Source organism: Saccopteryx leptura, chromosome 11 (genome assembly GCF_036850995.1).
Source record: "Saccopteryx leptura isolate mSacLep1 chromosome 11, mSacLep1_pri_phased_curated, whole genome shotgun sequence".
Classification (NCBI taxonomy): Eukaryota; Metazoa; Chordata; class Mammalia; order Chiroptera; family Emballonuridae; genus Saccopteryx; species Saccopteryx leptura.
The window spans coordinates 46,421,235-46,434,577 of record NC_089513.1 but is presented as its reverse complement, the minus strand read 5'-3'; the positions used below and the strand labels follow the sequence as shown (position 1 = coordinate 46,434,577).

General features: G+C 37.6%; 1 protein-coding gene across 10 annotated transcripts in view; it reads right to left on the bottom strand.

Annotated features, from left to right (window-relative positions):
• The window catches only part of ESCO1 (establishment of sister chromatid cohesion N-acetyltransferase 1), a 249,260-nt gene that overhangs the window by 15,655 nt on the left and 220,262 nt on the right, over positions 1-13,343 (bottom strand). For 8 of the 10 annotated variants that reach the window (XM_066353142.1, XM_066353140.1, XM_066353139.1 and 5 more), the window contains 3 exons: positions 12,755-12,898; positions 10,820-11,007; positions 3,286-4,445 (listed from right to left, as the gene is read on the bottom strand). In XM_066353142.1, the coding sequence (XP_066209239.1) occupies positions 4,298-4,445; positions 10,820-11,007; positions 12,755-12,898 (480 nt within the window). In that variant the 3' untranslated portion in view covers positions 3,286-4,297. Of the gene's footprint in view, positions 1-3,285; positions 4,446-10,819; positions 11,008-12,754; positions 12,899-13,343 lie in introns of those variants that run through there. The other 2 variants (XM_066353143.1, XR_010747395.1) reach the window with 2 other exon arrangements.

Genomic DNA, 13,343 nt, shown 5'->3' with positions numbered 1-13,343 from the left:
AAAGTTCCAGATTCCTTACTTATAGACTCTACCTCATAGAGCTGTCAAGATAATTAAATAATGCAGGACCACACAAAGAACGGGACACAGCAAAAAAATATTAGGTATTTTTTTATATTCTAGCAATTTATTGGTTTATCTTTCATGTTGAGATGGAAAATCTATCTGGAATTTTTTTGTGTACAGTGAGGTAAAGATCAGGCTGACCTTGGATTTTTTTAATTAAATTTTTTAAATGTAGTGTTTTAACATGGATTCAAGTGTCCCACTCAATATAACGCTCTCACCACCCCCAACAACGTGCCCCCTATTACAACCTCTCTGCCCCCCCCCCAACTCCTTTCCCTTCTTCCCTCTGGGATTTGCTGTCCTATAATCTGTATGTATGTGTTATGTATGTTTAATTCCATTAATCCCTTCACTTTTTCAGATCCCATCAAAACCCCTTCCCTCTGACAGCTGTCGCTCTGCTCCCCGTGACTCCACCTCTGCTTCTATTCTGTTCCTCAGTTCACTGTGTTCATTAGATTCCACTTGTAAGATCCTGTATATTTCTTTCTCTGCCTGGCTTTTTCACTTAGGATAATCATCTCCAGGTCCATCCATGCTGTTGCAAAAGGTAAAACTTCCTTTTTCACGGCTGTGTAGTATTCCATTGTGTATATGTACCATAGCTTTTTAATCCACTTGTCCACTGATGGACACTTGGGCTGTTTCCAGATCTTGGCTATTGTAAACAATGCTGCAATAAACATGAGGGGGGACTACATATCTTCTTTTGAATCAGTGTTTTGGGATTCTTAGGATATATTCCTAAAAGTGGGATAGCTGGGTCAAAAGGTAGTTCTATTTTTAATTTTTTGAGGAAATGCCATACTATTTTCCACAGTGGCTGCACAAGTCTGCATTCTCACCAGCAGTGCAAGAGGGTTCCCTTTTCTCCACATCCTCATCAGCATTTGTTCTGTATTGATTTGTTAATGATAGCCATTGTAACAGGTGTGAGGTGGTATCACATTATGGCTTTAATCTGCATTCTCTGGAGTAGCACTGAACATTTTTCATGTCTATTGGCCATCTGCAGTCCTCTTCGGAGAAGTATCTATCCAGTTCCTTTGCCCATTTTTTAACTGGACTGTTTATCTTCCTGGTGTTGAATTTTAGAAGTTCTTTATAAATTTTGGTTACTAACCCCTTATCAAATGTATCAGCAAATATGTTCTCCCATTGTGTGGGTTGTCTTTTTATTTTGTTAATGGTGTCATTTGCTGTGCAAAAGATTTTTAGTTTGATCTAGTCCCATTTATTTATTTTGTCCTTTATTTCACTTGCCCATGGAGATATGCTGGCAAAAATATTGCTATGAGAGCTATCAAGAGTTTATTGCCTATGTTTTCTTTCAAGATTTTTATGGTCTCATGACTTATATTTAAGTCTTTTATCCATTTTGAGTTTATTTTTGTGAATGGTGTAAGTGGTGGTCTAATTTCATTTTTTTGCATGTACCTAATTTCCCCAACATCATTTATTAAAGAGACGATCTTTAATCCAATGTATGCTCTTGCTTCCTTTTTCAAATATCAATCGACCATAAAGGTGTGGGTTTATTTCTGGGTTCTCTGTTCTGTTCCATTGATCTATATGCCTGTTCTTATGCCAGTACCAGGCTATTTTGATTACAATGACCTTGTAGTATAACTTGATATCAGGAAGTGTGAAACCTCCCACTTTGTTCTTCATTTTCAAGACTGCTGAGGGTACTTGGGTTCTTTATTGGTTCCATATAAATTTTTGGAATATTTGTTCTACATCTATGAAGTATGTCATTGGTATTTTAATAGGAATTGCATTGAATCTATAGATTGTTTTGGGTAATATAGGCAGTTTAATGATATTTATTCTTACTACCCATGAACACAGTATAGGCTTCCACTTGTTTGTATCTTCCTTGATTTGTTTTTTCAATGTCTTTTAATTTTCTGAGTACAAGTCTTTTACATCCATGGTTAAATTTATTCCTAGGCACTTTATTTTTTTTGTTGCACTAGTGAATTGTTTCCTTAATTTCTCTTTCTGTTTATTGTTGGTGTATAAAAATGCCACCGATTTCTGAGTATTAATTTTATATCCTGCCACTCCAACGTTAGCTATTAATTCTACTCTTAAGAAATACATGGATTGTAAAAGTTATTTGAGGGAATGTATCTTCAATACAAACATGAAAATTAACTGCTTTCCTAGTAACATTTAAACCAACCAATTAATATATCGCTTATCCCTGGTCTCCTTGAAACTACCAAGTTTGGCTCCCTGAAGAAGCATACTATGGCTTATATGGAAACTGGACCTGTTATGAGATTAACAGTCACTAACTAGAGCAGCTACAGTATATCTAAAACTTGCATCCCGTTTTAAAACAATTATGGCCCCTGACAGGCAAACAATGAAACTAAGTATAACTACAACAGTCTCAAACCCAAAGAGAAAGGTAGTGTTAAAAGTCAAACCACGCCTGACCAGGCGGTGGCACAGTGGATAGAGCATCGGACTGGGATGCGGAGGACCCAGGTTCAAGACCCCGAGGTCTCTTAGCTTGAGCACGGGCTCATCTGGTTTGAGCAAAGCTCACCAGCTTGAACCCAAGGTCACTGGCTCGAGCAAGGAATTACTCGGTCTGCTGAAGGCCCACGGTCAAGGCACATATGAGAAAGCAATCAATGAACAACTAAGGTGTCGCAACGAAAAACTGATGATTGATGCTTCTCATCTCTCTCCGTTCCTGTCTGTCTGTTCCTACCTATCCCGCCCCCTGCTCTGTCCCTGTAAAAAAAAAAAAAGTCAAACCACATGATGAGTTAGAGGGAAATATTTACACTGCCTTAGCGTTATACCCCTTACAAGTAAAGAGCCTCACCCCACTCTACAAATTTAAAAAGTATACATTTATAAGAGGATAAAATGTCTGTCTGTCTGTTAATCTTAATGTAAGGCCCAAAATTTTAGCTTTTTAATGGATATATAATTTTAGCTCATAAAAAAAAATCTGTGTTAAATTATTATAGTGGCACTTCATGCTTGGGCTTGGCTCTTTATATGCTCATGAGAGTATTTTGCCTTTTATTAGATACAGTTCAGAGGAATTGTTGCTGACATACTGATCCTTTGGCAAACTGGTAAAAACTACCTCTTAAGAAGCCAGTGTTTTAATCATGTTTCAAAGTTTCAAACTTAAACTCCCTGTAAAACCATGACAACACATCATTCACATATCACTTAGAAAAGGCTATCAGTATTTTATTATTTTATTCTACATTATATACAAGTCATAAAAGGCCACAGCAGTTTTTCAACATATAAACCCTTTAAAAGTAGAGGGCACTATGAAGGATGGACAAGTACAATGAAGTTCAGTAATGAGGGCATATATTCAGTGTAGTATTTCTGAGGAATAACAAAGCAGATACCAAGTCATTAATATTCAGCCAGCAAATATTTCACAGCATTTTATAAACCTCTTGGGATTTTAATAGCCAAAATATGCCCAGTTCCCATTTAAAAAAGACACCAGAATGAAAAAATAATAAACTTTAGAAGGTACCTTCCTAATTCTAGTCAATTACAGGTCTTCAAGAAGGAAAGACTCAGTTCTCTACAACCTTCCACTTCTTCCTGCCATCAAGAACAGGAAAGCGAGAAATGGAAGGAAAAGCTCAATATTCCAGATTCCTCCTGCTTGTTTGGAGCTTTGCTTTTTGGTGGGGGTTCCTTCAAAGTAAACTTCAGGCCCTTAAAGAATTAGCTTTGAATTCCCAAACATGTAATATTGCACCCTCCTTGAATAAAAGCTCAAAAACACCGGTTTCCACTCTGTGAAAATACAATCTTTAAAACTGTAACTGGTATCAGCAGTTCAATATAAAAAAATACAGTACCAAACTACACTGGTATATTTCCATATTAAGAACTTCAAAATGTACTCATCACTGACACCATAGTCCTTGCATTAGTTTTCAGTCCACTATGAACAATTATCTGCTGCATGTAAACATGTCTAAATAACTATAGATAAAATACATTAATCATAAATTTCTGTAAAAGATAATAAAATATCTTCTTTAAAAAAACAAAACAATAAGCTATTACTGCATTGCTTCCAATTTTATGAAAATAGAACAACCTTGTGGTTGTTGCCAGTCCTGAGTTCAATATAACAAAAATGGCCCTAGTTCCTGGTTAAAGTCAGCAACCAATCCACTCTTCAGTAGATGTCTTCTAGTACTGTAGGCAAGATTTTGTTTTAGGTGCTATTTTGTCCATTAATAAAATTATATACCAGAAACTGACCAGTGCCACAGTACTGTGTTGCAAACAGTTTTCCATCAGGGGTGGGATCTGAGAAAGCAATTTCCTCCTTACTCAAATATGAGCCATATATAAAGTTACTCCTATTAAAAAAAAAGAAGGGTGGGGGAGTAGAAAGGTAAAATAAAATTACTATTTTTAATCATTAAAATTAGAAAAACCTGTCAAATACAATTTGACTAGAATATTTTTTGAGAGATGAGAAGCATAAACTCAAAGTTGCTTCACTTTAATTGTTCACTGATTGCTAATCATATGTGCCTTGATTGGGGGGGGGGGTGTCAAGCCGAGCCAGTGACCCCTTGCTCAAACCAGTGACTTTGTGATCATGTCAATGATCCCATGCTCAAGCCAAAGACCTCGGGGTTTTGAACCAGGGATACTGAGCGTCCTGGGCTGACACCCTATATACACTGCTGCCACCACCAGTCAAGGCTAGTAAGACTTTCTGGGTAATGCATGTGCTAAAAATTATTGAAAATAATTATTCATCTAAAATAGTATAACTTGAGGCTCTGGCTGGTTAGCTTAGTCAGTTAGGAGTGTCTTCCTGAAACAAGGTTACAGGTTCGATCCCAGTCAGGGCACACACGGGAAGCAACCAAAAATTGCATGACTGAGTGGAACAACAAATGATTCTATTCCCCTTCTTCTCTCTCTCCCTTTCTCTGTCTCTCTAAAAATTAAGCCCTGGCTGGAGAGCTCGGCTTATAGGAGTGTAGTCCCAGAACGCGGAGCTAGCCAGGTTCAATTCCCTAGTCAGGGCACATATAAGAGCAGCCAATGTCCCTGTCTGTCTCTCCCTGCTTCTCTCAAAAAAATAAAAAATAAAATAAAATTGTATAACTTGAGGTAAGAAAAATTATTAATGAAAGCAACAATAGTTTTAAAAACATTTACCACTTTTTCATGATAAAAATATTCAACAACTTTAAAAGAAACTTTCTCAAACTGATAAAGAGGAGCAAGAAACAGCAAAGGTAATGGTGAAAGGCTAAAACTGTTCCCAGAGATTAGAACAAGGGAAGGCTATCATCTCTGCATGCACCTCTACTATTCAAAACAATGTACTGCAGATTCTAGCCAGGGCAATTAGACAAGTCAAAGAAAAAAGCAATCAGATTGGAAAGGAAGAAGTAAAACTATCTTTTTGGAGATGACATAATCTTGCATTTCCAAAATCTTAAGGAATTCACACACAAATATCTAATTAAGAATGAGGTCTGAGTCTGACCAGGAGGTGGTGCAATGGATAGAGCATCAGTTTGGGAAACCAAGGACCCAGGTGTGAAACCCTGAGATCGCCAGCTTGAGCACAGTCTCATCCACTTGAGTGTGGAATCACAGACATGAACCCATGATCACTGGCTTGAGCAAGGGTCACTGGCTTGGCTGGAACCCCCCCCCCCCCAGTCAAGGCACATATAAGAAGCAATCAATGAACAACTAAGGTGCCTCAACTATGAGTTAATGCTTCTCATCTCTCTCCCTTCCTGCCTGTCCCTGTCTCTCGTGCTAAAAATAAATAAAATAAAAACAAGGTCTGCAAGATTACAGGATATAAGATCGATATTAAAAAAATTAATTGTATTCTGCCTGACTGATAGTGGCTCAATGGATAGAGCTTCAACCTGGGACTTTGAGGTTCCAGGTTTGAAATCCTGAGATTGCTGGCCTGAGCACAGACTCATCAGCTTGAGCACAGGGTCACCAACCTGAGCGTGGGATGATTAAAAGGATGCTAAGGTCGCTGGCTTGAGCAAGGGTCACTGGCACATTTGAAGTCCCCTGGTCAAGGCAGAATAAGAAGCAATCAATGAACAACTAAAGTGCCACAACTATAAGTTGATGCTTCTCATCTCTCTCCCTTCCTGTCTCTCTCTTAAAAATAAAATAAAAGTAAATAAAATTTAATTAATTAAATTGTATTTCTATATACTTGCAAGGAATAATCCAAAAATAAAATTTAGAAAAACATGTCCACTTACAATAACATCAAAAGAATACTTAGGATTAAATCTTAAGACTTGATTCATTTTAGAGAGAGAGAGGGAGAACAATGGGGGGGGGGCAGGAAGCATCACTCCTATTTGTGCCTTGACCAGGCAAGCCCAGGGTTTGGAACCAGCAACCTCAGCATTCCAGGTCAACACTTTATCCACTGCACCACCCCAGGTCAGGCTATTTAGGATTAAATTTAATAAAAGAAGTACAAGACCTGTAAAATGAAAATCAGAAAGCACAGCTGAAAGAAATTAAAGGAGACTTCAAATAAGACATCCCATGTAAATGAATCAGAAGACTTAGTATTTAAATAGCATTACTCTCCAAATTGATTTATAGCTAGCTTCTTTGCAGAAATTGAGAAGCTGATTCTAAAATTCATATGGGAATGCAAGAGTCAAAGAAACTTGAAAAAGAACAAAGCTGGAGGACTCACACTTATTTCAAACATACTACTAACAAAGCTACAATCAAGTATCCCAAATAGTGTGCTACTAGTATAAGAACAGACCAATAGCCCTGGCCGGTTGGCTCAGTGGTAGAGCGTCGGCCTGGCATGCAGGAGTCCTGGGTTCAATTCCCGGCCAGGGCACACAGGAGAAGCGCCCAACTGCTTCTCCACCCCTCCCCCTATCCTTCCTCTCTGTCTCTCTCTTCTCCTCCCGCAGCCGAGGCTCCGTTGGAGCAAAGTTGGCCTGGGCGCTGAGGATGGCTCTGTGGCCTCTGCCTCAGGCACTAGAATGGCTCTGGTTGCAACAGAGCATCGCCCCCTGGTGGGCATCCGTGTGCTGGGTGGATCCCAGTCAGGTGCATGCGGGAGTCTGTCTGACTGCCTCCCTGTTTCCAACTTCAGAAAAATACAAAAAAAAAAAAAAAAAAAAAGACCAATACGATGGAGAGAGTCCAAATACAAACCTTCACATTTATAGTCAATGAGTTTGACAGGGTACCAAGGCCAATCAATAGGAAAGAAATCTTTTTAACAAACTAGTGCTGGAACAATTGAATATCCACATGCAAAAGAATGAAACTGGATCCTACCTCACATCATATACAAAAATTAACTTAAAATGGATCAAAGACCTAAATGTAAGAACTAAAATTAAAACTCTTGAAAGGAAATACAGGCAATAAATCTTTGTCGCCTTGAATTAGAAAATGACTTCTTAGATATAACATCAGAAACACAAGTGACAAAAAAAGAAAAGAAAGAAACACAAGTGACAACAGATGATACATAATTTGGAGGTCAAAATTTAAAACTGTGCTGCTTTAAAAGACACCAAGAAGGTGAAAAGATAACCAAAAAATGGTAGACAATATTTGTAGATCAAATATCTGATAAGGGGCTTGTCTCAGAATATATATATATAAAGAAGTATTAAAATTCAGCAAGAAAAAGATAAAGAAACCAACTTAAAAAATGGACATAGGATCTGCATAGGCATTTCTCTAAAGAATATATATAAATGGCCAATAAGCATATGAAAAGGTGAACATCATAAGCCATTAGGGAAATGTAAAGCAAAACCACAATGAAATGCCACCTCACATCCACTAGGATAGTTAAAAAAAAATTTTTTTGCCCTGGCTGGTTGGCTCAGCGGTAGAGTGTCGGCCTGGCGTGAGGGGGACCCGGGTTCGATTCCCGGCCAGGGCACATGGGAGAAGCGCCCATTTGCTTCTCCACCCCCCCCTCCTTCCTCTCTGTCTCTCTCTTCCCCTCCCGCAGCCAAGGCTCCATTGGAGCAAAGATGGCCCGGGTGCTGGGGATGGCTCCTTGGCCTCTGCCCCAGGCGCTAGAGTGGCTCTGGTCGCGGCAGAGCGACGCCCCGGAGGGGCAAAGCATCGCCCCCTGGTGGGCAGAGCGTTGCCCCTGGTGGGCGTGCCGGGTGGATCCCGGTCGGGCGCATGCGGGAGTCTGTCTGACTGTCTCTCCCCATTTCCAGCTTCAGAAAAATCCAAAAAATACCAAAAAAAAAAACAAAACAAAAAAAAATTTTTTTTTCCAATTCAGTGAGAGGAGGGGAGGCAGACTCCCGGCATGTGCCCCAACGGCGATCCGCCTGGCAAGCCCACTAGGGGGCGATGTTCTGCCCATCTGGGACCACTGCTCCATTGCTCCAACCAAGCTTTTTTTAGTGCCCAGGGCCAACTTTCTCTAATTGAGCCATGGCTGCAGGAGGGGAAAGAGAGAGAGCGAAAGAGAAGCGAGAGGGGGAGGAGTAGAGAAGCAGATGGGTGCTTCTCCTGTGTGTCCTGACCAGGAATTGAAGCCTGGACATCTGCACACGGGGTCAATGGTCTACCACTGAACCAACAGGCCAGGGCCTAGGATGGTGAAAATTAAAGACAGACAATAACAAGTACAGGTGAGGATGTAGAGAAATCAGACTCTAATACATTGCTTGTGAGATTGTAGAATAGATCAGTCACTTTGGAAAAGTTCAGCAATTTCTCAAAATACTATACAGCTACCATATGGCCCAACAATTCTCCTAGGTATATACCAAGAGAAATAATAATATGAAAAAATGTATCTCTATTTACCAAAAGAAATAAAAATATGCAAAAATTTATACATGAACGTTCATAGTATTAATATTCATAACACCAAAAGATGGAAACAATCCAAATATTCAATTGATTAGTGGGTAATGTGGTATAGCCACACAGTAGAATATCACTTGGCAATAAAAAATGATGCACATAGATATATTTTACAATGCTAAGTGAAAGAAAATAAGTCACAAAAAGTCACGTTATAGATATCCATTCAGATAAAATGTTGAAAACAGGCAAATCCATTGAGATAGAAAAGAGACTAGCAGTTATCACAAGCTGGGGGAGAAGGAAATGGGAAGTGACTATTAATGGGTACTAGTTTTTCAGGGGAATGATAAAAATTTCCTAAAAATGGTGGTGATTGTTTACAACCTTCTAAATATACTAAAACTCACTGAACTGTATATTTTTAAAATACAAATTTTATGCTATGTAATTATATTTCAATAATATAGATTATTAGCAGTATTTTCATAATGTAATGTAACAAGGTGAGCTGGTACATAAGAAGGATTGATAAATAAAAATTCTATGTGCTTTAACATGAAACTTATGGTGTCAATCTCATCAGAGAACAAATACAACGGCTTTACTACTTTATGTTTTTATAAACTAGAATAATCTTACGACTATCATAAAATCTAAGTTTATAACATTTAAAGAAAGATCAAGGCCTGACCTGTGGTGGCACAGTGGATAAAGTGTCGACCTGGAACACTGAGGTTGCCGGTTCGAAACCTTGGGCTTGCCCAGTCAAGGCACATATGGGAGTTGATGCTTCCTGTTCCTCCCCCTTCTCTCTCTCTCTCCCCTCCCTCTAAAAATCAATCAATAAAATATATTAAAAAAATAAAATAAAAATAAAATAATAAAAAAAGAGCAATACCCTTACTTAGGACTAATACTTAATCAGCTGCATTTCACTAAAATTGGACCTGCTTCTTGTCATGAAAATGGGAGATAGATCTGAGAGCCCTTCTGAATCATTACTCAGTGATAAAATAAGGGGAAGAAACCAAAAAAAACTTTAAAGCTCTAAGATTTCAGAGCCTTAGGATCTCATTTAAAACAATGAGGAATTATTTTGAAAACTATACCTACAGATAGTAGATAGGGAAATTAGAGTCTTTTCCTCAATACCTCTAATGAAAAATCAAGTAATAAAAGCAAAAGAAAAATTAATAAAAGGCTTAGGTAATTATAAATATTTCTAAAAGCTAAATTCCCAAGAAATTTCCCACATTTATTTGGGTGTCTTTAAAATTCTCCAATATTAAACACAATTTGAAGTAAGTGGGTTATTTTGGCTTAATCACTGTTACAAATAAGTAATTTTAAATGGTTTAATAATATTTAACCAACACTGCTTTCTTACCACTCGGGTAAACTTCACATAAAAAGTACAAATTCAACACTCGCACAATTTTATGCAAATTTAAATTAATATAAATAAAGGTTATATATTTAAGATTAGATGCCACTCTTTATACTAAAACTCTGTTTAAATCCTAAATTATTGAAAATGATTTTTTTTTTTTTTTTTTTTTTTTGGTGCCAGGCAGAGAGAGATGGAGACAGAAACAGACAGGAAAGGAGAGAGATGAGAAGCATCAATTCTTCGTTGTAGCACCTTAGTTGTTCATGTTCGTTGACTGCTTTCTCATATGTGCCTTGACAGGGGGTTACAGCAAACCCAGTGACCCCTTGCTCAAGCCAGCGATCTTGGGCTCAAGCTGGTGGGCTTTGCTCAAACCAGGTAAGCCCACGCTCAAGCTGGAGACCTCGGGATTTCAAACCTGGGTCCTCCACATCCTAGTCTAATGCTCTATCCACTGCGCCACTGCCTGGTCAGGCCTGAAAAGGATTTGAAGGAATACATTCAAGTTACCTTAGGCATTCAATCATTCGAGAAGCGATTTTCTTCCGACGCATCATGCTGAACACCCATATTCGACTGATCCCACAGATTGCAGGCTCTGGCAATGTTGAGCAGCACCAGGCTTTTTGCCTTTCAAATCTGACTTTTTCTTCTTCTGATCTGATAACTGGAAGTTTCTCTTCTATAACTCTGTAGCCCTATAGGTACCAAAATTGGAAAAAAATTTTAAAGTGTGAATATTACTTAGCAATGTCTAGTACATTTGTCTGGCTTCTTAACCTCCTGGGGACCATTTCTGTTTTCACTCTCGTTTTAGAAAACAGATCTGAATCTACATTCTGCTCTAATTCACTTACTAGTTACATGACCACGAGAGGAAGTTAATTAAGCTTTGGGTTCCCTACCTATAAATTGGAAATATCCATTTCTTTCAGAGAACTGTTGAGAAATTGAGTAAGGTAATATATAACAAAAGCACCTTGCCATCATGGTTGACCCATAACAGGAACTGAATGTTAGTTAGTTTTCCTTACCTCCCACATTCTAAGGACCAGAAATAGTACATATTAAGAATTCCGCAGTCACAACAACTGTTTCTGTGATTGGTGACACAGTTCAGTTATGTGGGAAACAGGAATACAAATGGCAGAGTAATCAAGAATTTAGAAAGGTCCTTTCTCTACTCTCATCTCTTAATAAAAAAAGTTTTAAAAAACATACATCTTGTCCACCAGTCTAGATGAAAAAACGACAAAGGCAGCCTTCTGATGGTACACAGTATTAAAACTTAGGACAATCAGACAACACAATTAAGAATTAACAGTAAAAACAAAAAAGCAAGTATTACATAGCTATCTTCTAATACAAACACTTCCATAAGTCATTTTTGCAACTAAACAGGATAGGGGATAAAAAAACAAAAACAAAAAAAACAAGGGTTTTATACTTATGTAAATTAACTCCATTTCAATATGGCAAACTTTCATGAGTTAATTATTTTATATCAAATTTATATCCCCAAACTACTCTATTATCTACTGATTTAAATAAGTTTTATTATAACTAGCAAGATTTATAAAACCACACAATTTTAGGCTGAACTTTCTTTTTAAAGAGGTTGCTTCACATACAGAAATTAACAGATTTACTTTGGCTTTTTACTTTATTAGAAAATTTCATGATGAAGCACACATTTGCAGGCAACTATTAAAATACTAAAAGATACCAACTGAATAGAAGTCAAACCTAATGTGCTTTGAATTCAACAGCAAGAACTTAGCTGAAAAAAGACAATTCAAACGAGGTATGCCTCAGAGTGATCATGATTAGGAAGTTCAGAATCCTCTGTTCTCTTAAATTGATATGTTACTACTTAATTCTCATGTGAACATACCCCTTTTAGATTCTATCGTTTGTTTTTTGTACAATTTGGATCCTAAGTACAAGCCAACTGCTCATCTAGAGCTCAACCAAAGTAGTAATCTACTCTGGAAGAGGGCAACTTTTTAATTCAAGGCCAGATAAGCATTTTAGACTTTGCAGCCCACCTCATCTGTGTTGCAACTACAGTACTTGAGAGTATGTAAACAAGTGAGCACGGTTGTGTTACAATAAAAGTTTATTTACAAAACCAGGCTGCATATTGACCTAGAGCTCTAGTGTGCCAACCCTTTATTTCAGACATTACATTAATGTTCAACATGGAAACTTTCTAAACAAAATTTAACAGTACTTTTGATTTACAGAATTTTTTTTATATACTGATGTGAGAAACTAATTCCCATTGAAAACACATGATCTATTCTAGTAAAGAATTACACACAGGAATTCATGCATTCAATTATTACATAAAATGTTGATAAATTTACTAGGATTAAGTTATTTAAGATTACAGTAAACTCTTTAAATGCCAAACTACACATGAATACTCTAAAACTCACTTACCCATTGGATATGTTCTGCAATTAGGCAACCAACTACTTTTTTGTCATTAGAAATAAAGAGAAGTGTTTTAGTTCTGGAATAGCACATTAGTGGAGCTTGTTGGAAACCTAAATCATTATCAACCATCTCTCTAATTTCGTCAACCTGCCAAATAAAGAACAGTTTTTAAAAAAATAATAATGAAAGCATTGTACAGATGTAAAAATACACAGTTTCAACTCAGTAAGTTGAGTACATCATTCCAAGTAGGACATCCCCTAATGAGTTCTTTTGAATGACTCTGCTGCCAGTAACCGTTTTTCAAGTCCTGCGGACCAATTTGCAAAATGAGGGAAGAACTGCAGAATGACCCTAACTAAGCCCAGCAGTCTAGGGAACAAGAGGAGTGAGGGGTCCTGCAACAGGCAGTAAGTACATTAAAACTTCCTATTAAGAAGCATTACAGAGAGAACTTCACTGGAATTTTAGCCAGGGAAGCCACTTTTCTTCCCAAGCCTTAACTGGTACTCTCATTGGTAAAATGAAAAGTGGGCACAGAACAAACACATTTACTCCTTATCAACCATAGGCAAAGCACTTTATAAATATA